We start from the raw sequence: 27304 nt of genomic DNA, 5'->3' as shown, positions 1-27304 counted from the left end.
GCTTACGCGGCCAAATACACACAAAAAATGGCGTCAAAATGGCCGTCCTGGCGATTATCCTCGTAAGCACAGTCGGTTTTGTCTTAACTAAATGTAAACATCTGAGAAAGAAAACGCATGGGTATCAGTATTGGATCCGTGCATTCAGGTTTGTGAGAGCAGCCACGTCGCATCTCTTTGCGTGCTCAAGTTTGTTGTTTCAAATGTAGATGCTAGGCAAGCCTGCTCATAATATAAGTTTTTTTTAATGAAATATATGCACGCTATAGGTCAACACAAACGTCTTTCACTGGTGCGTGAGGAGGGGATCTGTCAAATGAGGTGCCGGATCAGATTTCGGACAAATTCGGAGGTGCCGGATCAGGATACGGCTTGTTCCAGCACAAATTAAGCCCTGATTCTAACATTATAACATGAATTGCAGTGAAACTGTTATACAGTTAAATTTATTTATACCATAGTCCAGTGTTTCCCAGGCGGCATATATATGCAAACTCATTCTCTGCCAGCAGGAGGCGCTGTTGGAGTGGTAGAGATCAAGGTTTCCCCAGTAATGGCTGTACACAAAGCAGCGCTCCGCTCAAAAAAACACTGCTTTATCAGACATTACATCCAAGATTAAATGAAAATGACATTCAATTTTCTGAAGACAGTCGGTTTCTTTCAGAAATACAGTGATATAAAAACACCCGCACTCAATGTATGGGAAACACTGTAGTCTCATAATTGAAGTGTAAATTCTGCAGATTACATCATTGTCCAGTATTGTACTGTCAGCAATTTATTATAAAAACGTTTTCATAATTGTAACATGCATATTTACATACATAATTATTCAGGTGCATGTATAACAACTTGCGAAAACTTGAGGCTACAGCAGCACTTCTTCTTCGTAGTCTTGTCTGATGCACTCAACCAAGCGTTCTAACCATAGACATAATAAATACCTAGACGCCTCATTGGCCGCTTTGAGCCGTTGTTGCGATACGTCAACGCGTCCGCCATGTTTGTGAAGGCAAGACTGCCTTAAAAATAAATACCTTAAAGGTACTTAAATGGTACATGCTTTTGAAAAGGTACCGGCCCAGTGAAAGCTTTTGCACCTTTTTTTCTTTTCTGAGTGTATGGTCACAAATGTAACCTATGATATTAATTTGGTTTTAAAAGTACAGTGCAAGTCCTGGGTCAGAAATGACACAGCAAACAGGCAATGTGCCTCAGCTTTAAAGACCAAACAAGCTGAGTCATATCTGTGTATTATAGCCCTGCTGACAGGACCATGAGAGAAAACAAGTTTGAGTCGTAAATAAATGCAATATAATACACAATGATTTGTAATGGATACTTTGGGTAATCCTTCACACTTGCTCATAACCACCACAGGGAGTTAAGCACATGTCGTGCATTAAATGCGTGTAAAGGCAATGTGTGTGTTTGCAGTCTTCTTCTCCCAGTGTTCTGCTTTGCATGCTTTGTGTCTGTAAGAAAGGTTTTTTTTTTATGTTCAGCTGATGTTTTCTCTCAGCTCATGCCTCACTGGATGTTTAAGATATACTGTTTTTTGCTTTAAACCTTAACAATGGGTTTTCCTCAGATTTTCCTAATGTAATTGTCATAATGGGTTCATAAAGGAATATTTGGACCCTGACTATGTGTTTCTGTCTCCCTGACGTCAAAGTTTTTAAATCTTTTCAGACGGTATCAGAAACTGCAGAAGATAATGAAGCCTTGGTAAGCCCCTCCCCTCGAGCTGGATAACCCCCCTGTCACTTACCCTCTAATCTCCGGGCCGAGTCTCTGCATGATCGGGCTCTGGCCTCAGTGCTCAAAACCAATCAAAGCGATGGGAACACTTGGCAATTGCTGCAGTCACTACCATTTTTCTGATGATTTTATGGTTTTATTTGGATGTTATTTCCATGTAACCAAATCATCTTTCTTTCTTTTGCATGTGATGTTGGGCAACATTGGTGCTTTAGGGGGAGCTTTGCACTAACCTTTGGTAAACTTTTTTTTTTCTTCTTCCATTCATTGACAAGGTTATGTGCTCACATTTCCATATGATTGCAACACCCACCATTCCTCTTAAAGTTTTATCAAAACACTGCTTGTTGCTTAAAGTCCTGTTGCTCAGGATCCCTCTAAAATGATTCGTTGTCATAAACAACAAGTGACCTCAGCTAAACTCATATATCATGTCACATTTCATGTACATTTCATTTACTCAACACTAAATATTCCTTTGTAAGATTTCATCATCTCTCAATGTCACCATGGTAATTATTTGTAGGGTTTTGCCCAATTCCAGCTGCAAATACTTCCTGCTCCCAGTGGTACATTTATGAATTGCTGTTCAAACTAATGTATTTTTATTATGAGGTCTAACTTGCGCTGTATTAACTCCCTGCTGCCCTCAAACACTCAACACTAAGCTCAATGCAGGCAACTTTATTAAGTCTTTTCTGTTTCATGTCTAGGGCTCTGCCTTTTATGTTCTGTAACAGTTAAAATGGTATTATTTGTATTTATGTTTTTGTAACTTCAGACCTCTTGACCTGAAGTTTTTTTTCCCCCTCAAAAGCTGTTTTTTTGCTATGTTGTAAATTTTACTTTTAGTTCCACCTGTATTTTAATGATGAGAAATAATGAAAAGGCATGAACTGAGGTATTTGTGACGATAGGGGGTAGTGTTATTCATTTTAAAACCAAAATCTGAACCTAGAAAGCTGTCGCACATACAGAGTGCAATCTGAGTGCAATTTTATGTGCAATCACGGCATGCTACAGTACAGATGCTGTTTATAGAAGTTAATCCAAAAATGAAAATTTAATTCTGTCATTTTACTTTTCATTTACTTACTCCCATGTCGTTTCAAACTCGTATGACCTTTTTTTGTGGAACATAAAAAGAGATATTTTACAGAGTTGTCCGTTCCACTGGTGTTCTTATTGTTAACTAAAACTACAACTAATAGAATCGTTTTGTTAATTGAAAGCTTAAATAAAATATAAACATTAGAAAAACTTGATATTAGAAATGTTGCTTCGGAAATGGTGAAATAACATAAGTACTGAAATTACTATAACTAAACGTGAAATTAAAGCTGTATAGAAATATTTAAAACAACTAGAAACTAATAAAAATGCCCAAATCACAAAAATAAAAAAAAATATAAAAAAAGCTGTATATTAATAAAATGTATTAATAAATGTAAATGTTAAATTAATAAAATATTAATAAATACTATAAATTAAAAGTAAATAAATAATGCTGAAATTGCATTTCTGCAATTCTGTACCACTGCACTACGTGTAAACCAAAGTATATGTAAAGTATTTAGGTAAAGTATATTTATAGTTCGCTATGTGTAGGTTTGTATGTGTTTAAATCTGTAGCACCTGTGAGTCACAACATTTCATTTCTTTGTATGTCTCTACATACAGTGGAATGACAATAAAACTCGCTTGACTTGATTTATTAACACTGTTCCACAAAAGAAAGAAAGTCATAGAGGTTTGTAGCAACACGAGGGAGTAAATTATCACACAATGTTCCTTTTTGGGCGAACTATCCCTTTGAGTTGTATTTAACCTAAATATTCCTTTGAAGACTAGCGTATTTTGTTGTATGTTCGGTCATCATAACTGTACTGTCCCAAACAAACTGCTGCATGATACCACTGATCATTTCTGCCATTGTAATTCCACTGCTGCTCCTGCTGTCAAACTCTCTGGCATTCTCTGCTCTTCTGAAGGACAGGAGCATCCGCTGGATTGACTCCATGTCCTCCTGTTCTTCAGCTGCACCAGTACTTGATTCATCTCGCTCTGTAAAGCTGAGGCTTAGCTATTCTTTCAGTGCAGGTGAGCGGTAGAGATGTGGCTAGTGGCTGTTGTCTTGTCTTTTTTAGCTTTGGTGACCTGCTCTCCTTCACACTGACGGCTTTCGTGGAGCTCATGGACCATGGCATTGTCTCCTGGGACACCTTCTCTGTGGCCTTTATCAAGAAGGTGCGTCCACATGGCTATCAGTGGAAGTCTTTCCAGACAATGGATGTTTCCATGATTAGGGTACCAAATAGGTTGCTGCTGAGATGCTTGTGTTGACCACAGACCTTATTTCAGACATTTAACCAAAAACCCATTTAAAAACCCACTGACTTCGGGACGATTGAACCAGAAGTGCTGAATGCTAGTTTCTGAGTTTTATGTCATCCCTGCAGCACTCATTTATTTTAAAAAGACATTTATTTTTTATGGTCTATAAAAATAGAAAAAAAACGTTTTATATCCATTTTAAACGAGGTATGCATTTTTTGCAGTCCCTGTTTCCAAAATCTGGGGGAGAAAAACAATAAAATTCTAAACAATAATACATAAACATATAAATTACATATAATAAAATACAGTTGTTAAAGGGTTGTGACTGAGTTGAGGCTCTAGCTGAATATAATGTTAGATCATTAAAACTGGCTATTATATTAAAAACGTCATGCTGTATTTTGATAACACTCTAGCTTTTAAACATGCATTATCCAGATTTCTTTGCATCCTTTTTAACCAATCAAAGCACCTGTCACTTCATCCTCAGATTGCCAGTTATGTGTGTAAATCTGCCATGGACACTGCTGTACTCCAGAGGTCTCTAGCCATCCTGGAATCAATGGTGCTCAACAGTCAAGATCTCTACCAGAAGGTGGCTCAAGAAATCACCATTGGCCAGCTCATCCCTCATCTGCAAGGGTATGGATAATTGATAGCTCTTTGCTATTGTAGTTATCAAATTGAGATTATTTAAAGGAAAAGTTGAGCCAAAAATGAAAAATCTCATTTATTTGTGCATATGGCATTTTAAAGTTGTATTGCTTTTTATTATTTGTGGAACACAACTTTAAAGTGACCCTATTATGCCATTTTTAAGGTTCCTAATATTGTTTTGGGAGTCACCTAGAATAGGTTTACATGCATGCAAGGTCAGAAAACGCTTTAGTTTTTTTTCAAAATATGCGTTTAATATCACCTCATTTTCCAACGATTCTCAAACGATTCATTCGAAGCAGTTCTAAGATTCAATCTCTCTAAATCCCTAATTTCCGTGAGCCTACTCTGCTCTGATTGGTCAGATGGCCCAGTCTGTTGTGATTGGTCTACCGTGTACAGCGCGTGTTGGAAACGATACGCCCATTGCCATAGTTCTGTATTTTGAAGGCTCAATAGAAAATATAAACATCTATTATTTAGCAAACTTACAGGTTGTGATTCAGTCGAGCCAGCCGGTCCAAATAAACAGGGTACTGAGCCATCTTTCAAGAACAAGCGTTTTGTGAATCCCCATTGAACTCCCCGAGATTAGAGAAGCAGTCGTCAGAAAATGACGAAAATACAAAAAAAGATTGGGGTTGTAATGCTGGGAATTTTAACCACTGATTCTTTGCAGCCTCTTATCTTTCAGAAGTGAAGATAAAACAAATTTACTTTCACAGTGTAGGACACAGCGTCTTCTCGACATGATGTTTACCACATGAACAAGCTACAGTATTTGTGAGTGGGGTCAAGTTGTTAGCCAACGTAGAACATAGGTGGGAATTATGCACCCCGTGACGTGTAGGCGCCACAGAAGTGGGATTCGAATTACTAATGACTCGTTTAGGCTGTTCAGAGTCGATTCTTTCTTTTGGGAGACAGTAGCTTTATTTATCGTGCACTTTTGGCTTTACAACGTTGTATGTTTACATTCACATACAGCTACATTACACACTGCATGAAAGGCAATATTCAAAATGGCATAATATGGGCACTTTTAATACATTTTTAAGAATGTTCATGCTGCTTTTCTCAATATGATGAAAGTATTTAGTGACTGTCAAAATCTGAAAGTTTCAAAAAAGCAACACATTAATGGACCATATAGCCGATGCAGCCCCATTTGAATATGTACTTCTGTGTGTCAAGCTTTTGGAGCTTAACAAACCTTAGTTACTGTATGCTTTTGTTGTAAACGATGACAATTTTTGGTGAACTATACCTTTAATTGCCACTCGTACTTTTTTTTTTTTCCCTCTCTGGGAACAGGACAGATCAGGACATTCAGACTTACACCATCGCAGTGATTAATGCGTTGTTCCTCAAAGCCCCTGAGGAGAAGAGACAGGTACAGCACACACGCAAACCCATTTTCTCTTTTTTTCCATTTGTTTGTTGTTGTCTGGACTAAATAATTACACAGTGTCTTCATCAGGCAAGACGTAAGAAAATGTCAAGCGAATCACTTCCATGTTTATCTCAATTTTTGTTCTAACAAGCTGTGACTGTCAATAGCATCACACAACATTTGAGTCATTTTAGTCACCCAAATTGAAATCTCATTGGTTTAAATTCCTACTCCACATTGCTGCACATTAAACATCAAACATGTTCTGATTGGCTGAGATTTGAACCTAAAAACCTGGTTAGGAAGTTCTGTTTGTGAAAAATCAGGGAAATATGTCACTTAATTTGGCGTTATTTTGTTATTTTCTACCTGTATGTGCGTGAGTGTCTGTTTATGTGTTTGTAAGTGGCAGTTTTTCAACTTTTCCTTTTCCTTTCATCCTCCACCCATATTAAATGCCTTGTTATTCTTGATAGTGGAGTGGGTAGAACAACAATACAATCCTTAAATTTGCACTCACATTTACATTGCTCTGTGAGTTTTTGTGGGCAAAATCCAGTAATTTCAATAGGAATCCACGCAAATATCGCAATGGGATTGCATGTTGGTCATATATGTTTTCTATTTGACCAAGAGAAAACAGAAAGATATGTCAGAAGACATGTCGCTCTCCAAAGATATGTCAGAAAACCTGACCATGCAAAATGAATTACAGACAACAAGTCAGACAGAGACTCCAAGTGTTCTTATTGGGCCGTGTGGTTTCTCAGGTAGTTGGACAATTTATTGTGTGGTTAAAAAATTGTTTATACAGCAGCTTTAAGTAAGCGGGCTCGTGTAACTGCCTCATATCCTAAATGTCAATGTACAGTTTCTCCAGGTCTGTTTTGCTGACCTCTCATTTCTGTGCCACTAACAAAATGCCTCTGCTTTCTCTTGCTTCTTTTCTCTTCTCTTTTTCTGTCTCGTTCTCTTATCATTTCTTCCCCTCGCTGTGCTCATAATGGTAGTTTGATGAGGACAATGTGAGCATCCTTGATTGTCCTCTTACAGTAAGTGCTCTCTAGTTGAGGTGAACCATCTGTAGGTGATTTGACTGAGATGTTTCATATGTTTGTAGAGCTATACCTTTTGAAAAGGTTTTTGAATATGTGTGTGTATGTATATGAGTGTGTGAGAACTAAGGTGACTGAATGTTTTGCTTGATTGTAGGAGATGGCCCACATTCTAGCACAGAAGCAGCTGCGCTCAATCATCCTCAGTGTAAGTGCACAGTATACAACATATTACGAAAATAGTAGTATGTACTACAGAGTAGTATGGCAGTTTGCCAGTCTGAACATAAACATCTCTCTCTGGTATTGCTTTCCTGTAATTGATGCAGCAAATATCAGAAAATATCATTTTCTTCAAGGCCTGGGAAACTAGTTAGTAGTAGTAGTGAGGTTGTTATTATTTGCATAGTTTCTTTCACACAAAAAGTGCAGATCAAAGTACTTCACAGGTCTGGATATAAAACAAAAGTGATGTTTTAGAAAAGGAAAGTAATACTGTATCTCCACAGCAGTGCAATGTTCTCCGTCTGTCTAAAATTCTATTTCTCTCTTGTTTGTCAGAATGTGATCAGGAGTAACAAACCCATAAATGATGAAATGGCCCACCAGTTATATGTGCTACAAGTTTTGACCTTTAACCTTTTGGAGGACCGCATGATGACAAAGATGGATCCTCAAGACCAGGTGAACCTCTGTCTATAACTGTTCAATGATAAAGTTCAGTCCTGTTTATTATACAGCTGCTTGGCAAATAAATGAATGGACATTAAATATTTGTTTTGGTTTAATTATTTTATTATTTTGACAGAAAGTGTGATATGTGAACTATGTAGCGATGTAGAAAATTAGTTGCTTGGGGGAATGGGCTATTGTTTAGTAGCCATTATGTAATTATATTTGATGGCAGAATGTTGTGATTGAGAGATCAGAATCAAGCTGTGTAATAATAAGGTTTCATACCTGTGTTTGTATAGGCTCAGAGGGACATCATCTTCGAGCTGCGCAGGATCGCTTTTGACGTTGAGTGTGAGTCCAACAACAGCGGCAGCATTGAGAAGCGCAAGTCCATGTACACCAGAGACTACAAAAAGCTGGGCTTCATCGTAAGTTTTCATACAAGACATTGTAATAATTTTTGTTAGCTGTAAATTGACTGGAACAAATAAAAATGTTATATATATAACAATCTCAATTAAATAGCTGTTTGAGGAAATTCATGAACAATGACCCGAAATTGTTTATGACATTTATTTATTTAGCTAAAAAAGTTTGATCCCAAATGATGTCACTATCATTGCGTAGTTCAAAGCATTGTCTGAGTCCCTTGAAGCTCAGCAGAGTTCAGAATATTCAGAGCTCTTTGATCAAATTTGTTTGACACATTTCACTTTAACAGAATATCCGGCACGCTCTCCTTTGCACATCAAAACAGGTCACCTCGTCAGACATGCCCAGATGGCAGAGATGTCGCCAGTCAATCTGTCGTATTTTGACACTATATTTTTTTCAGGTGAAATTGTCAGTCAGGGTTCAAGCAGTGACATCAAGTACTGGGCAATATGAATTAAATATATATGCTATTTAATTGTTATTTTGTTATAAAAATTTTTTTAAATGATTGTGTTGTTAGTATTATTATTATTATTTAGTTTTTGCTAGTTTTCTGTATAACTTTTCACTCAAATTGTAATGCTGATAATATCATTCAAAATGAAAAAATAAATAAATAAATAAAAATAGAAGCCTTTTCACTAGTGGTCTTTAGCACCCCACTGTATTTCAAATATTATGAAAAGGTTGAAAAAAAATCTAAAAAATATTTTATGTAAATATATTTTTAAAAATACATATTTGTATAATAATATTAATAATATACATTTAAATAAATATATACATTTATATAATAAAGAAATGAATGAATGAATTTGTAGAAGAGCCTGCTATACATTAGTAGAGCTTGAGAATATGAAAGCAGCAGGAAAGAGGAAGTAGAGGCCGAGGCAGGTGTGAAGAGGAGTAGAAGAGGATTGCGGTCAGTAGCCTGAAGGGGGCAAGACTGCAGTTGTCTTGTGCTCCTAAGCCCCTGTGAGCTTCTGAGGTTCACTAAGACCCCTTTCACAGTGCCGTGTGCTGTCTGAAGATAAGACCTTCCCTAAATTCCTCCTGCGGTGTTAACACCTCCTCAGATTACACACACACACACACACATACTCGTTTTCCCATGCCACTAATGTCAAATGACAGGTAGCTCTGAGGGTCAAGACACCATTTTCACAGCGTTTTAGGAGAAGTGTGGAGTTTGTTTGTCCCTGTGATTTGCTGTTAGGGAGCAGTGCAGCATGTGTTAAGACAGCAGAGTTGCTAATGAGGGCTGTGTTCCAACTCTCTCAGGGCATTGTCACATTGATGGATGGGAAATTGGTCTCCAGTGCCCTCACCACAGACATGTTTTTAAGTACTGTGCTCTGCCAGTGGACTCTGGCGCTGTTCAGAATGGAATGTTCTATATAATATACTATATATACACTATTGCTCAAAAGATTAGGGTCGGTAAAATGTTAATATTACAGAAGATTTCTGAATTCTTTTCAGAAATATTAAGAAATATTGCAGTTTCTGCAAAAAAATATTAATTAAGCAGCTAACTCGCAATTGCGAGTTTATATCTCACAATTCTGAGAAAAAAAGTCATAATTGCGAGAAAAAAAGTCAGAATTGCGAGTTTATATCTCTCAATTATGACTTCTTAACTCGCAATTGCGAGTTTATATCACGCAATTCTGAGAAAAAAGTCAGAATTGTGAGATAAAAAGTCGCAATTACCTCTTTTATTTTTTTATTCAGTGGCGGAAACGGGCTTCCATAGGGTTTTCAACATTGATAATAAAACAATATATATTTCTTGAGCACCAAATCAGCCTATTAAAATTATTTCTGAAGGATCATGTGACAATAAAGACTGGAGTAATGATGCTGAAAATTCAGCTTTGCCGCCCATTACAGGACTAAATTACATTAAAAAAAAACATTAAAATAGAATACAGTTATTTTAAATTGTAGTAATATTTTACAGTATTACTGTTACTGTGTATTACACTTTTGAACAATAGTTTATGTTAATAGTTTATGTTGACATCCCCTGTCATTGTATAGAAAGCAGCAGTGTTCATAATATTTATTTTTGTGTTCCATGGGAAAAAATAAAGTGATATGGGTTCAGAACAACATAAAGTTGAGGACTGTAAATGGTGATTTTGGAATTAACTACTCATTTAGTTTAATTTAACATGCTGTTAACTAAAGATCTAAGAAGAGGTCCCCAAAAAACTTTATTATTACTTGTGGTCCTTTCGTCACTTACAGTATGAAAAATTAAAGATCAAGTTGAGCGCATTGCATTGTGGGATACAGAATTCAGCACAGCTCTGGTTACATGCTGGTTATTTTGTTTCATGCATGCAAAAACTGGCATCCTTTGCACAGTATATGTATTCCAAACTGCAAATGTACAAAGTACGTATATAACCTCTGGCTCTGTTTCTCTCTCTTTGTTTCTTTGTCTCAAAATAAACCATGTTTTTACTCGGTGTGGTTCCTCTATTCAATGCCCCAGACTCACCAGGGTCCATCCGAAGGCAAGAACTTTCAAACACAGTGTAATTGGCAACTCTAAATTCAGTCAGAGAGCCACAGAGCCCTCATCCTCAAAGGCAACCATCTCACATTTTCTGAAAAGCACAGATTAGTTTGAAGTAGACTGTCGAGTAGAGGGAGCAGATATCGCGGTCCTAGCATTTGCAGAAAGCTTGCTGGGTCTTTGTCATCCACCTGGGATATGCAGGCCTGTTTCTGAAGCACGGACTCTTTCGGCAGTTTGTGCAATGGAACCAATTTGACAATTGTTTTATTTCTACTCAGCTACTCAGAATGCCATACGAGACTCTTGCCCTGATTACGATGCGAGTCATGGAGTCACTGCTTGTGTTATTGTGTGTTTGTGTAGAATCACGTGAATCCTGCGGTTGACTTCACTCAGATTCCTCCTGGGATGCTGGCTCTGGACAACATGCTGTATTTCGCCAGGCACCATCAGGATGCCTATATCAGGGTAAGACATGCTCACATTACGTAGGTGTAGAAATGGGAAAATTCTTTTTATTTATAATCTGTTTTATTTTTAGTCTGACTAGTGCTCAATTAACGCCTCTAAAGCCAAGTGTTACCTCACCGCTGAAGTCATGCTTTTACATTAAAAGGGTGAGAGTGAGAGTGTGAGAGTGAATCTTAATGGTAGATCTGATTTTGTGTCTGGTTTCTCTGCTGTTATTGCTTAAAAAAAAAAAACTTTTTCACTTATTCTCCTCCAAAATGTGTCATCTACCCCTCTATACATGCTCATAGACTCAGTAAGGAAAGTGAAGTGGTGTTGACTGAAGACATTTCTTGTGTCCTCGCATAACTCTTTAACGGATGCTGGCTCTGGACAACATGCTGTATTTCGCCAGGCACCATCAGGATGCCTATATCAGGGTAAGACATGCTCACATTACGTAGGTGTAGAAATGGGAAAATTCTTTTTATTTATAATCTGTTTTATTTTTAGTCTGACTAGTGCTCAATTAACGCCTCTAAAGCCAAGTGTTACCTCACCGCTGAAGTCATGCTTTTACATTAAAAGGGTGAGAGTGAGAGTGTGAGAGTGCTGGAGCAGAGTGAACTTAATGGTAGATCTGATTTTGTGTCTGGTTTCTCTGCTGTTATTGCTTAAAAAAAAAAAAACTTTTTCACTTATTCTCCTCCAAAATGTGTCATCTACCCCTCTATACATGCTCATAGACTCAGTAAGGAAAGTGAAGTGGTGTTGACTGAAGACATTTCTTGTGTCCTCGCATAACTCTTTAACTGTACTATTCCACTTCACTGGCCTCCACAGCTGCGTTCTGTGGCTCTTCGGTCATCGCTGCTCTTAAGCGATACCCTGATAAACACTAAAATACACTCAGTTCTCAGCATACACTCCAGTGCCCTTACATTTAGCACTGTAAAGACAGTTTTTTTTTTTAGCCCCCTCAGCACCGGGTCCAGGACAACAACCCCTTCTAACCTGAAATGCAGCTTACAACCCTGTTTGGTGTTATTTTTGTTATTTCTAGCAATAAACAGTGAATAACCATCAAAATTAAAGAGATTGTTCATCTAAAAATGAAAATCGTTTACTCACCCTTATGTCATTCCAAACCTGTCATTCCAGTCACTTTCTTTCTTCTGCCAAACACAAAAGAAGATTTTTTGAAGAATGTTTTTGTCCGTACCAATTAAAATCAATGGGGTCCAAACCAACATTCTTCAAAATGTTTGTTGTGTTTTGCAGACAAAATAAATTTTGACTATAATTTTGACTATGATTATAAACTATAAAATAAAATAATCAAAATTAAAAAAAATTTGAATAACTATGAAAGAATGAGTAACAAGATTTACAAATTTAGCTTACATTAAGCTATTCTCTCTCTCTCGGAAGTCCGTCAATTCTGACGTGGACGATACATTGCTATTGATCATTCTTAGAGTGGACACATAAATGACTGCGGAGACCAAACTCTGAGCCGCAGATGTGCCCACAGTGTTGACACTTCGGACCCTTTGGGGTGACAGGTACAGCAGCATGCCTGCGGTGTCGGCGTTCCTCTGCCGCCTGGGTCATGACCACTTCCCAGGCATCAAGACCGGTCTTACAGGTGGTCTTCCAGGAGACTCTGTCAGCCGCCAGACCTTCGAGGGACATTGCTGGGATGCCACAAGCCTTCAGTATAAATTCCACGTGATCTACATAACATTTTTTTGGCAGCCCACAGTGCGCTGCAGTGGCATCCAGTCAGAGGACAATCTAATAACATGACCGACTCAGCGCAGTTGTCGCTGGTAGAGGATATATTCCAAAGAGATGATGTTGGCTTTGTGCAGAAGTTTGTTATGAGTGACATGATGCCACCAGCGGATGCCAAGCATGTTTTGAAGGCAGTGGGTATGAAAGGCTTCTAGTGCTTTGATATGGTGGCGATAGGGGGTCCAGGATTCACAGCCATACAAAAGAGCAGACAGGCAGATTGCTTTGTACACTCCGGTCTTGATCGACAAGGCCAAGTTGCAATTTAGATACACCCCGTGCATCAGGCGACCAAAGGAGGAAGAGGCTTGTTTAATTCAGTGTTGAATTTCATAAGATTTCTTATGAACTTCATTGATTTTGTAGCCGAGAACGAAGAAACGTTGACAGGACACAGCTGACTCGTACGAGAGTATTAACAGGACCTCTGTTTTCTTGGTATTAACGATTAGCCCTGCGCGGCAAGGATATTGTGCATTGTGGCTAACCAAAGCAGCATCATCCGCATACTGGAGTTCAAACACTGATGATGTTGTGACTTTTGACTGAGATCTCAGACGACGAGGGTTAAAGAGGCTGCCATCAAGAAGGCGATACTTAAACTGGATACCGTTACCTTCGGAGATGCCGTCACGAAACAGCAATGTCACAGCTGCCAGGAAAAAATTTAAGATGATGGGAGCCAGTACACACCCTTGTTTGACACCAACAATGACTTCAAAGGGCTCTGACTCAAGACCATCAGTGATGACTCTGACCAACATACCATCATGAAATTCATGCAAAACTGACCCAAAACAAGGAGGGCAGCCAAATTTAACATGCTGTAACTAACTAACAATAACTAACATCTTTAGTTAACATGCTGTTAACTAAAGATTTAAGAAAAGGTCCCCAAAAAACATGGATATTACTTGTGGTCCTTTTGTCAGATACAGTATGAAATATTAAATATCAAGTTGAGCACATTGCATTGTGGGATACAGAATTAAGCACAGCTCTGGTTACATGCTGGTTATTTTGAATAACTATGAAAGAATGAGTTACAAGATTGTAAGTACCAGGGGTTGCAAATTGAGCTTAAATTAAGCCTTTACTCAGTAGGTAATAGCCTTGTGGTTATGGATAAATGTGAATTTTCCATGAATTAAATATTTTTTGATCAAACTTAAATGGGAGTAAATAAAAAAATTAATAAAATTGATGAATAAAATTAGTAAAATTAGAGTGTGGTTATTTACTTTTTTCTGCCATTAAGTAGAAAAATCCAAGTTTATTTCGTGGGTGGCACAGTTAAAAGAATATTGCATATTTTTTGAAATAGGGGAAAATCATGTAGTAACCAGGTTACACAAAATTTAAAAGTAGTTAATGTAAAGTAGTTTTTTCTCCAAAGCATGTTGCTTTAATAGATTTAATTCTATTAAATGTACACATTTAGTTAACACATTTAATTCTGTCTGTATATTACAGATTGTACTGGAGAACAGCAGTCGTGAGGATAAACATGAATGTCCATTTGGGCGCAGTAGTATTGAACTGACGAAGATGCTGTGTGAAATTCTCAAAGTGGGAGAACTTCGTAAGTGTCATCATTTTAAAACTTCATCTTTTATTTACCATTGACTTGTGAGATGTCTCCATTGAGTTACGTTATTGCAAGAATTGTTTTCGTCTTTCTTCCACACATGTTGAGAGTGAACAGTTGCCAGCAGTGAAGATAAAAGGCAACATTAGACTTTATAATTGTAGAGGAGTTCATAAATTAATGAAGTAAAGAGTCTAATGTTTGCCCTCTTCCACCTCTGCAGTCTCTGAGCTTTTACGACTTGCTTTTATGTCTCAAGTTGAGGCTGCAACAACCGACGTTGTCTGACTTGAGTTAATGCATAAGGATTGAGACTAGTCTGACTCAAATTCAAGGCAGGATGCTTGGTTGGGTTGTTTCGACCTTGCACATAGGAGAAAGAGTAATGGAAAGTGGCAGAGAGAGACAGAGATGATATATGGATAAGCAGGACAGAGAGGTATGGGATAGATCTCGACGGGCGGCACTGTAAGGTGTTATATGTGTGACTGTGAAAGCACAATGACTCATGGATGTCCAATGAGTTACAGTAGAAACATTTATAAGTAAGTGGTGTTTGCCAGTGCAGAACTTTGTTGTAGGTGGTTTCCATAGATATGTGCACGTAGATATTTGCTTATTTGAGCGCTCTAGACACGTCAATGCGTTCGCCATCTTGGAATAGTTAACGTGTTGTCACTCACATTAAACATCAATGATATTTCCAAGATGCCACACCATTACACAGCCTCTGGTTGTAAAAACCACGATTTAAATTCCAGAAGAAATGGAATGAACTTTCACAGGTGAGAATGTGTTGGTTTGTGTTTTAATATGTTTTAGGTACATGTTTTTTAAACTATGGTTTAACGTTTTAAATAGTGTCAGCAAACGGATTCATTTTGTTGTATTGTGTTAGTTTTGCAAAATCATCTGCTGAAGGTGTTGATATATGCATATAACTATGGTTGCAGACACACAGTCAACTTCCTCTTGATTGTTCACGGATCAGTTTTGATCGTTCCAATATGGCGGACTTACAGAAACAGCCGCTAATGAGGCTTCTATGTATATACATCTATGGCGGTTTCTAAGCTGTTGCTATAGTTGCCAAGATGTTCTGAGTGTTTTTAACGTATTACCAAAGTCCCTTTAAGACAAGTCATGTCACGCGGTGGCCATCTTTGAAACGCCTCTCGGGCATGCAAGTGCAGCTCCTATCTTTCTGAATGGAGAAACATCAAATTCTCCAAAACTTTTCACCAATCTTACGATTAAATTTCATATTTGAATCACCAATGAAATCTGACAACAACTGCCTCATGAATATTGTCTCTTATGCTCCAGTAGCGTAAAAAAAAGAAGCTTTTTTTCAGGACAGACCAGCCAATGCACATGCGCAGTCCTAGTGCAGAATGCTGACTGTTTCTATAGCAACCGGGGCTTCAAACGGCAGCTGCAGTGACGCGATTGGCTCTTTTATTGAAAAGGCGGGACTATTCAGCAATATTGCGTATTACACTTTCTCCTATTCATAAGTAATAGGAGTGCACCGTCTTTGGTATATCTAAAGTCTTTGGTATTACTATGAGGTTGCTAGGGTGTTCTAGGTGGTCGCATACTGTCAAACAGGCCATTCCAATGACATTCTGTGGCCGGTTGCATAAACTGCTTAGACTAGTCTTAAAAAGTTAGTTGTCAGTTTTTTTTTCTTCATAACTTCTTTAAGTCAGATACACAAAGGTAGATTGGTCTAATTTGAATCTGAAATGTAAGACTGATTACCCCTTGCCTAACTGCTAGTTGGTCAAGCTAGTTTTTAAGTTGTAACTATTTCTTGAGACAAAGACAAAGTGGCCATGTTTGTGCAACCAGCATTTGGGTTGCACATGGATAAATCCATAAATGTAAGCCTGTTGGATTTTTTTTGTCCATTTTTATGGTTCAAGCTGTATGGTTTATGGTATCATTCATGTCCAGTGCATTACTAGTCTACTCACTATAAAGAAGTTAATCTTCTAGTCATATAGTATTTAGATAAGAGTTTCTGCCTCCAGATCTGTAATTTCTACCTCAGTTTGGTGGCTCATTTCCTTGTGGGCCTGTCTAAGATTCTCCTATCCTACTCTGGAGTGCTGAGGAATCACAAAGAACTATAAACCCGTTGCTATATTGAGTCACGCACCATTTAATGTAGCACAGTTGGAGTGATTCATCACATTTATTAAGCACAATATCGAGAGAGTAATGAGCAGCCAGCAAAGCATTTTATTGTTTAAAAACTCCATTTGGTATTCTGATTCTGATTCAAGTTAGCAGAGTTATTAGCACAACCTCACTGACAGCTTTTGGGCATTATTGAACGGCAAGTATATTCTCAGTGGAGATTGCACCACCATCCTGTCATCAGAAACCTAATTAAATGAACTTGCTGAGAAAGCTTAAAGTAATTCCTCATTTAAAAGTAAAGTGTGCGCGTTTGAAAGCCTTTTTGCCATTTGGCAGGTATTTTTGTTCAAAGTGATTTATAGTGCACTTACGGAGCTTAGTGAGGGTAGATTCTATATTTGAGTTGACGTGGGTGTGAAGGATGTCGAATGGCTTGTTTTAATGTTTGTGAACCTTAAAGGGGTGCATTTAACCAGTATGCCACACTATACACCATACTCTTTATTTGTTATCTTCTACAAATAGATAGACATGGCCTGGAGATCTCTCAGACTGTGCGTGTGCCAGCTTGTGCGCTCCCCAATCCAGGAAAAGCCCTGTCACACCTACCATTGATAGATTTTTAATGGCATATCCCACATCGCATTTAAATATGTTTTATCTAGCTGTGGCACAAGTGTTTCTGTTCGACCGCTACTTCCGTCAGCAGTCATGAATTATTTATCAGGAATCCAGGTGTCCCTGCTTCACCTCCTCTCAGAGAAGCTATGAAAGTTTTATAGCCGTCCATGTTTTTCCCTACAAAAGCTTTAATGGAATCTGCGGTGGTCAGGCGCCATGCAATGGCTTCCTATTTCAGTCTTTAAAAAGGCGTATCTAATATTTATGAGGAGAATCAAAATGGCTACAGGCAGAAATGTCCTTGCTTATGGATTTATGGTGTTATTGCACTTTTACCGGGAGAACAGAGTGGTGCGTTTCCACCTTATGACTGAACTTACATATTAATGATGGCTCAGTACTGTCTATTTTTGGCCAGCTACAGAGTTGAAATGATCATGGTGAGCACATGTGAAAAAAGAAACTAGCACAGTGAGCATGTCACAGTCAGATCACCTCAAGTCCCATGGAGTTTGATTTCATTAATAAACTCATGTGCATCAGTGATCCTCAGCTCCACGCAGACAATACTGTGGGTTAACAGCATCAGGAATAGGCTTGTCTGTAACTGTCCACATTATCTCACACCTCTTGGATGATGTTTTTGACATCCCTGCTGCTCCATCATGAGCTCCCTACTGAGATATGGCACACTTTTAAGATGGGAACATGGCGCCATGCCTGGGCGAGCCTGTGTAATGCCTGAGGGATCAACTTTGAGTCTGTGGATGAAACCAGAACGCTCTTCTGTTTGCTCTAGTCTAGTTGCTACCGAAATGCAGTGGGAAAAAAAATACAATGAGTAAAAAGTGCTCCTTTCTGCGTATTGACATGGAGCTCCCACATGTCTTGTTAACCACTGAAGTGTATTTGTTTAGTGGGAGATATTCTCCTAGGGACATCTTCTGCTTCAGTACTCGCTGAAGCTCTTTTACTCCTCTATACAGAAGTTAGTAGATATGGGTGTCTGTATTGACAGGCTGTACTATTGAAGTACCTCAGTTTCACTTCAGCTGCACTCGGTAATAAGACCACTCATGGCACAATGCACAAATGCTGACAAAAATACACACTGTGCGGGCAATTACATGGACGCTAGAGAGCCAAGTTGAGTTAAATGGAAATTTACACTGCCTTTGAAGTGATCCCTGCGGCTGATTCAGATTATAAAGTCCCATTAGCAGCTCAAAAAGGTTCAAAAGAACCACTTTCACATAGTATTTTGTCTAGTTAAAGTCGAGAATAGATTAAGTTGAAAATAGCAGGTTAAAAAGGGGTCTTGAACCATTTTGAGGCTGAGGACCACTATGTGAATAGATGGGGCATAGAAGCCCTGTTGTATTGTGGGCTGCATTTTAAGCCTGGCCTATAATACACATATCAGCATATCAGTACCATACCAACTTTGATGTTTACATGCCTACCTGTTTTGATGTTTACATTGCAAAGCCATTAGAATATCATTGGGATGTACATTTGATATAAATTTTAATACATGTTAATGTGGAAGGGATCATGAAACTTTTCTTTAGCTTCTTAACTTGGTTGAAATTAACTTAAAGAGATAAGTTTACCCAAAAATTAAGTTATATCATTAATTTTTTTCACCACCATTGCGTTTTTCCAAACCATAAAGTTATTGGAACAATGAAAGAAAAAACATTGGGCCATTTCAGAAAGAAAAAAACATTAGGCCATATTTATTTTAATTGTATGGACAAAAACAAAACATACATATCTTCAAAATATCTTCTTTTGTGTAATATATATATACACAAAGTTTTGAAGAATGCACTTTTTTTCATGTAATTACCTAAACTTTAGAAGCACCTTAATATCTTAAAAGTGAATTCCAAGTCTTCAGAAAAGTCATATGATAATAAGTCATATGTGACCCTGGACCACAAAATCAGTCTTAAGTCGCTGGAGTATATTTGTAGCAATAGCCAAAAATACATTGTATGGGTCAAAATTATTGATTTTTCTTTTATGCCAAAAATCATTAGGATATTAAGTAAAGATCATGTTCCATGAAGATATTTTGTAAATGATCTCTGCCAAATATTATCCTATCCTAACAAACCATACATCAATGGAAAGCTTATTTATTCAGCTTTCAGATGATGTATAAATCTCAATTTCGAAAAATTTACCCTTATGACTGGTTTTGTGGTCCAGGGTCACTGGAACTTTTTCCAGGTTTTTTTTTTTTGGATGCACTGCTCCTTTAAGACCAGTTGTAAAATGGCTTTCCAGGTTTTTCGACTTAATTTTCCTCTGGAGATGTCACAGGGTGTACTTTGCACATGGCAGTGGCAATGATTATATCATTCTCCCTGTCTTGGCGAGTGTTCCTTCTGCATTGAAGAGCCAGGGTGGCATCTATCACTGTAAATTCATCATTTCATCGCAGTTCTTGCCTCGAAGATGACCTCTCGCAGCTGTCATCTCGCCTTGACATCTCATTGTTCTCTGTGTGATGTTTGAATGTCATCCTTGGGGCTTTCAGCCTTGTACTCGCTTGTTTAGTTTGTTGTTTTCCTCCCCTAAGATGCATCTGTTTGTCTTCTTGTCTTCCATAATTATCTGTGGCAGATCATCATGAAATGACATGATCATGTCAGATTTGGAGAGACGTAGGGGTGGCAAATGCATCTGTCAGTGTTACAGTCCCATGACCTTCCCACAGATGAGATTCGTAGTATATGTGAGAAGACTGCTTGTCTTCTTTAAAGACCACCCAGACAAGTCTTTGCAAAGCCTGTACTCTAGAGGATAAGGCTTCCTAGCTCAAGTTGTGAGATTCCGAGTCTCAAAGATGAACCATTGTTCAATCATCAAGCTGCTTATAGTTCAGTCTACCTCATGCAACTTGTATGAAGTGGCCGCATGTTTCTTCGACAGCAGTGCCTGAAAGACAGTTCAAACCACAAGGTTTGTCCTCTTTGCTGGCCTGCCGTGGATGATTCACTTCTGCACTTTGTGGCTTGTCATTTGCTTTGAGGGATCAGCAGATGGCCACTCCATTACATCATTTCTCTATAAACAATCCACGAGTGAATGAAGTTGAATCATTATCATGAAGAGTTTGTTGCAGTTAATTTTCCACAAGTTGACTCTTGAAAACATCTCACGTCCTGTGTGGATTGCTGTGATAATATTCAATGAAATTAAATAAAAGTAACACTATGTTGACTTCTTAAGTCAATTGTAAAATCAATTGATTGGCAGTCCTATTATGCACTGAAAACAAGTGTTGAAGGATGTTTTCATAAAATTCTATTAAAAAAATCCATGAGAGGAATCAACTTGTTCTGCGTTGAATACTGGTATGATGCTGATTCACGGCGGGCTCGTAGAGGGAGTATGGGAGGTCTGACTTGACTGTGCTGATGGATTTAAGGTCAGGCACTGCCTGATCTCGTCTGTTGCGTAAAAATTGCAACAGGTTTTTAACGCATTTCTGACAATCCTTCTGCCTGCCCAACTAAGAGGCTGACATGTTGAATTGTATGCTATTTACACTGCAGCTTTGCACTGTGCTGTGGTTGTTAGCCGGAGGGCATAAAGCCTGTGTTAATACACACAGCATGCACATAATATCTCTGCCTCCTCAGTTATGTGTCAGTCATGGGAAACTGACTAAAATTATGTAATTAAGGTATATGATGTAATTGTACTTGTGAATGTGGACATAATGGATAGAAGGAGGTCTAAAATAGCTGCACAAACATTCCCGTGCATCTCAAGGGTTGTTGCACAGCAGATGCAGGATCCCTGGAAAAATTTGACTGAATTCTGCCATTTTTGCTAATGCATACTTTTTAAGCCAAATGTCAACTGGCAAAAGATATATACACACACACACACACACACACACACACACACACACACACATATATATATATATATATATATATCAGCTTATCTTTGTAAAATGGCACAGCTCCTTAAATCTTAGCTTCTTAATCAGACAATCAAGCATTATATAATGATATCATGATAATTAAGCACTATTTAATGATAGAACTTTAGTGATTAGAACTAAAACTTGGTAACCATGTGTGAATGCATGTTTGTCATTTTAACTGAACTTAGGACTGGTGGTGATGCAAAAGATATTGTTGGTCATTCAGGGTTTCTGTAATAAAAAATAGATAATAGTAATTATTATTAAAAGATAATACTACTACTAATTCTACTACTATACTAACAATATACAACTCACTAAGAATTAATGAGCTGCTGGGTTCATGAATATTAATCACGGTGTCAGCGTTCGCTCGAACTGATTTGCTGAAATCAAATCAGGGATGGTAATAGGTGAGCGCCAGCCAATGAGATTGCCGTTCGCGCATTAGTTCTGCCCACTACCGGAGAAACCGGCATATCTGCTTGTTCTTAAAAGCTGAATAATTCTAAATAAACTCTGTTGTTTTGACAGGAAAATACAACAAAGAATATCGTTTACATGTAGCACGTCGATTCAGCGTGGTATCTCGCTCTCTCTCTTTGCATGTGTGAGAAACAGCACTATCAGCAAAGTGATAGCGAGGCGTGCGCCTTCACACTAAAGTTTACGGTGCATCAAATACAGGTACGCGTGCATACATTGAGCTGAATTGAAATAGTACAGATTGCTTGATGGAGAGCAAAACTCTGAAGCACTCAGTGTTCAGCGAGTGAAAATATATCTATGCTAAACTTGTAATTATCCTCTAACATGCACACAGGCGAGTAAAATCTAAGAATTTATTAGCCAATGGCTAATGTTAGACATTATATAGTCGCCCAGGGTGAAGATTTAGTCGCATATGCGAGTTATTTAGTTGCAATGTAAAGGGTTGACAGCTTAGTTACAATACGATAGAACATTCTGGTTTAATGAGATTCTGCATTCAGCATGACTGCCAGCTAGAGTTATGGAGTTACGTCAGACTGTTAATACTGTCCAAACCTGTGAGCTCAGGGCTTAGGTGAGAGCCAAAGTGAGACTGACATTTCATTCCTCAGCAGGTGGGAGCTGATAGTGCTGCCCTCCCATTCAGCACACCCTTGAACTCCTCTGACTTCTGAAGGAGAAGGAAACTATTACAATGAATCAGTTGGAGCCATCTCAAAGGACCAGGGCCTATGACTTGGCTGGTCTGGTGGATTGAGTCTAAGATTGACCGGTCAGATGACGTCACACTCAATGAAAGGCCCATTGCCCCGTCAGTCATCATTCATTATACTGTGAAGTTTCAATTTCTACCTAGCCAATGCAATTACTGGCCCTCTGCAGGGGCTTTGACGGTACTCTGAAGCTTCAATTCCCCTAAGTGAGAACCTCAAGCAGTGGTTCTCATTCAAAGCAACCATTTCACTCGAGTAGTGTTTGTATTAAAGCGGCGTAGCTGACACACACACAGGTGCGTGCCACCACAGGGCCTCAGGGTGAAAGGGTGAGTTTCATTTTCACCTTGACTGCTGCTGTTTATGAACACAATAATGGCACCTTCAGTTTTTATAGCGCTCTCCCAGACTTTAATTTCCCACGCAGCCATGCTGATTTGATTCAAGTTTTTTTTATATAAAGCACTAATCTCGCACGATAGATCATCACAGAGCTCTCAGAGTCGAGATGAAGAGAAAGTATCTCTCTTATCGTTCATATGGGGGTAATCAGCCAACAACTCATCCATCTATATGCAATCTCTATGTTCTATATATCTCTAGCTGTTATATAACATTTGATGTACTCGTAAGCATAGTGAAAGGCTAGTAGGAGTCAAGACCAGACCTCCAAGTCCCAGGCCAGTATCATAGCCCTAAAGACTCAGACCAAGACTAGACCCCTTGAGACCTGTCGGTCCAAGAACTATTTTAAGGAATTTAAAAAGAGAAATGTTGAATTTATTGACTGTAAAATGAGACCCAGATCCATTTACATGAATTATTTTAGCAGACGATTTTATTCAAAGCGACATAGACATGAGGGATACAACAATGCAATTTACTGTAGGGGAAAAGGAAGTTGAGAAGTTCCAGAACTGCTCAGAAAAGTACCAAAAACTCGTCTGGTTTTCTGTATGTAGAAGTACTTTCCCTCCATGCAATACAAAATACCTCTAGTTTTGTTTTCTTCCAGCTGCGCTGCATTTTCTGGGCTGCTCTCTTTAGGGCGCGAGTGTGCCTGTTATACCACGGTGTCAGACTGTTTTCCTTAATCTTCTTTAAGCGTAAAGGAGCAACAGCTAGAAAAGAGAGAGTCAATAGTTTCTGTTACACCATCAAGTTTTTCTGAGATATAGCATATGCTGAGGAATTGAGACTAATCAGGAAGATTATTTAGAAAGCAGACCTTTGTTGTAGAAGTGATGGTTCTACCATATTTGTAACAAGGAGTTGAATTTGCAGCTTTAGCTATGTGGAGTATACACAAGACTAGATAATGATCGGAGATATCATCAGAATTTCAATGCCATTGACATCAATTCCATGTGATTGTAATAAATCTATAGTAAGATTATAGCCCCTTTCACACATATAGTCTTTTCTAGTAAATACCGGTAAATTACCATTAAGAGATCATGTGTGAACAGGATCTTTTCAAAAATACTGGTAATGCGCTCTGTGTGAACGCAGAACGAGATTACCGGTATGAGCACGTACGAGTTTAGAACACTGAACAGCTGACGTAAGACTTTGGGCCAATCATAACATTCTGACGCAGATGATGCATTTACTCTGTGCTGTTTACGGAAGTCAAAGAAATGTCTAAAGTCGTCTAATACGATGTCTCTGGTCCAAAAGCAGCTGCATGAATATGAACATTTGACACAAAAGTGAAAACATCAACAAAAACACTGACCGCATATACCCCTCCATGTCAATTTACCGGTATTTTGAAATTGATGTGTGTATGGTGCTTTACCGGTAAAAAGATGGAATGTCCTTGCCTGTGTGAACAGCGCATTTTTGTGTTTACCGGTAAAGTCGTTCCGGTAATTTTACGGCAATTTACTAGAATTACTGTGTTTGTGAAAGGGGCTTATGACAATGAGTACGTTTACATGGACAACAATAATCCGATTTGAACACGATTAAGACAATAATCTGATTAATAATCTACCATGTAAACCATGATTTTTGATTACCTTAATCCGGCTAAAGTCATATTCAAAGTACATAGAAATCGAATTAAGACATGTGGAGTATTCCCATTTTAGTCGCATTACTGAAGTGCAGTATAGACATGTAAACATCTTAATCAAATTATTACCGCCGTGTAGGACTTTTAACGCATTTTGCGTCAGGATACACACACGGCAGTGCTCAACCGTTTGACGGCAAATAAAAGAGCTTCAACACCGCCATCGTCTGTATGCACATACAAATAACTGCAAAACACCATAATCATAATATTGGCTTATTTAGAATAAGGTAAATAATTAGATTACTGATGTCCATGTAAACATAGTCAGTGAGTAGGCCCTGACATGTGTTGTCTAACCCCAATAGAATTTACAATGTATATAAATGCTGATCCCAATGCATTTTTCATTATCTACATGGATATTAAAATCGCGGACAATTAAGACTTTATCTGCAGCCAGCACTAACTCAGCAAACTAGAAAATCAGCAAATTCTTTGATAAAGTCTGTATAGTGCCCTGGTGGCCTGTATACAGTAGCCAGCACAAACGTCAGTAGGGATTTATCATTACCACTTATTGCACTAGATAATGTTATATAAAGCACCATAAAGGCCTAGACAGGAAGCTGACATTAAAAAAACTGGTGGCAAAGAAAGCCAACTATGGTGCGGGGTGCTTGAACACACCTCAAAGACTACAGCCAGTGGTCAACTAGCATGTACTTTCTGCACATGCCTGAAAGACAAAAGAACTCTCCATACCAGCAGATGGCAGTAGTCTGGATTCATCATTTAAAAAAAGAGAAATCATTAAATCTAGGACTGCAGATAAAAAAGTAAACAACGCATCACTTGCTGACCATTTTCATGTCTATCTTGATCGAGATAGATGGGTTCATAATATACTTTCAAGTTGTTAATGGCATTGGCATTGTCATAGTGATAGTTGTGTCCTGGCGTTTGTCTTTTTTTTGTTTTTGTTATCAAGCACTGGTTCACTAAGCTGAACAGCTGAACATGCTCAATTATCCAAACACCATCAACAGTGGTCTGACTAGTGTGCAGGACACACCGCAAAAACTAGGCTGACAGACTTTCAACAACAGCCCATTTTCAAACACAGACCAGACCAAGATGTAATGAAGAAGTAATTAAATCCAGAGAAGGGCCACATTTATGTGATCTTAAGAGGTCTCCAGACCAAGACCACAAAATGAAGACTCTAGAGTCTCTGTAGTCACAAGTTTAATTTAACACAAACTAGTACAGCATGATGTTAGTCATTTTTTTTTGTGGGGAGAAGAAGAGGTTCTTGAGAATGTCAGAAGGGATGAATTTTTTTTTTCTTGAATTTCTGAATTAAGACCAGTGACTGGCTGGCAGGGGACTGAATTGAAAGAAAACACAGCTATAAAAATTCCATTTTTAACCAACTGTTCACATTCACTTCAAATGTGTAGGTGTCCTGAGAGCCAAGCGTGTGCTTCTCTTGCTTGTGAATAATTGTCTGCTCTGCCAAGAGGCTCTTTCAGAGAGATGCATCGTGAGGTAGCACCATTCGTTCCCAGCCATATCTGATGTGTCTATGCATGAGAAGCCCACCTGAGGGCTGAAGCTGGCAAAGAAAGCAGACATTTGAGCCTCCTTAAAAGTTCATGCTCAAAGTCCCTGTTGGAGAGCCAGAATTTCTCTGGAGACTTCAGTGCTGATCAACATTAATAATAGGGTGTAGTTTTGTCATGAGATATGGATATTGCTGCTTTACCTGATAAATCAACTTTCTTCAGGTGGATTGGGGTGCAACATTTGACAATATAAACACTCACTTTGTCTCATTTGTTTGTTCACAGCCAGCGAAAACTGTCATGACTTCCACCCCATGTTTTTCACCCACGACCGCTCGTTTGAGGAGTTCTTTTGCATCTGTATCCAGCTTCTCAACAAAACATGGAAAGAGATGAGAGCCACTTCTGAAGACTTTAATAAGGTGAGCCGTAACCCTTTTGATTGTGACCCTGCACCTTGGTCTAATTCTACATCCGTCATCCTTTTCCTTATTTTTTCTTTGCTCGTTCTATTTCTCCTGAGTGTTCTGTTTCATTCTCTCATCTTCCCCTCAAATCTTTCTGGTCAACCAATATGGATTTTGACTGGCCGATGCTAGGGTTGTCATGATACCAAAATTTCAGCCGTCGATACCAGTATCAGTCAAATTTGATACCAGTTTCGGTACCATAGCGATATCTAGTATGCTATTGAACACAGCACTTAAATTTGATATTTTTATTAAAATTTCACTGTTTTAAAGGGGTCATATGATGTTGCTAAAAAAGAACATTATTTGGTGTATTTGGTGTAATGAAATGTGTTTATGCGGTTTAAGGTTCAAAAAACACATTATTTTCCACATACTGTACATTATTGTTTCTCCTCTATGCCCCGTCTTTCTGAAACGCGTAGATTTTTACAAAGCTCATCGGTCTGAAAAGCGAGGTGTGCTCTGATTGGCCAGCTATCCAGTGCATTGTGATTGGCCGAATACCTCAAGCGTGAGACGGAAATGTTACGCCCCTTACCACATTGTGATGATGCAGGCCGGAGCAATGATTCAAAAACATTAAAACCCATTATAAACAAGGCATTTGTTGCATCCAGTGGGGACATAATTACGAATTAT

The 27304-nt window shown here is 38.4% G+C and overlaps 1 protein-coding gene across 6 annotated transcripts in view; it reads left to right on the top strand.

Moving 5' to 3' along the window:
- Positions 1-27304, top strand: part of elmo1 (engulfment and cell motility 1 (ced-12 homolog, C. elegans)) — a 93814-nt gene that overhangs the window by 44128 nt on the left and 22382 nt on the right. For 3 of the 6 annotated variants that reach the window (XM_016515010.1, XM_016515019.1, XM_016515041.1), the window contains 11 exons: positions 1696-1731; positions 3912-4011; positions 4592-4743; positions 6073-6151; positions 7162-7203; positions 7364-7414; positions 7768-7890; positions 8181-8309; positions 11210-11314; positions 14567-14675; positions 26478-26614. In XM_016515010.1, coding sequence (XP_016370496.1) covers positions 1696-1731; positions 3912-4011; positions 4592-4743; positions 6073-6151; positions 7162-7203; positions 7364-7414; positions 7768-7890; positions 8181-8309; positions 11210-11314; positions 14567-14675; positions 26478-26614 — 1063 coding nt within the window. The remainder of the gene's footprint in view (positions 1-1695; positions 1732-3911; positions 4012-4591; positions 4744-6072; positions 6152-7161; positions 7204-7363; positions 7415-7767; positions 7891-8180; positions 8310-11209; positions 11315-14566; positions 14676-26477; positions 26615-27304) is intronic. The other 3 variants (XM_016515028.1, XM_016515034.1, XM_016515050.1) reach the window with 3 other exon arrangements.

Source organism: Sinocyclocheilus rhinocerous, unplaced genomic scaffold, assembly GCF_001515625.1.
Source record: "Sinocyclocheilus rhinocerous isolate Xijiao unplaced genomic scaffold, SAMN03320098_v1.1 scaffold492, whole genome shotgun sequence".
In the NCBI taxonomy this organism is placed as follows: Eukaryota; Metazoa; Chordata; class Actinopteri; order Cypriniformes; family Cyprinidae; genus Sinocyclocheilus; species Sinocyclocheilus rhinocerous.
The sequence above is the reverse complement of the archived record's forward strand: the minus strand, read 5'-3'. Positions and strand labels throughout refer to the sequence as shown.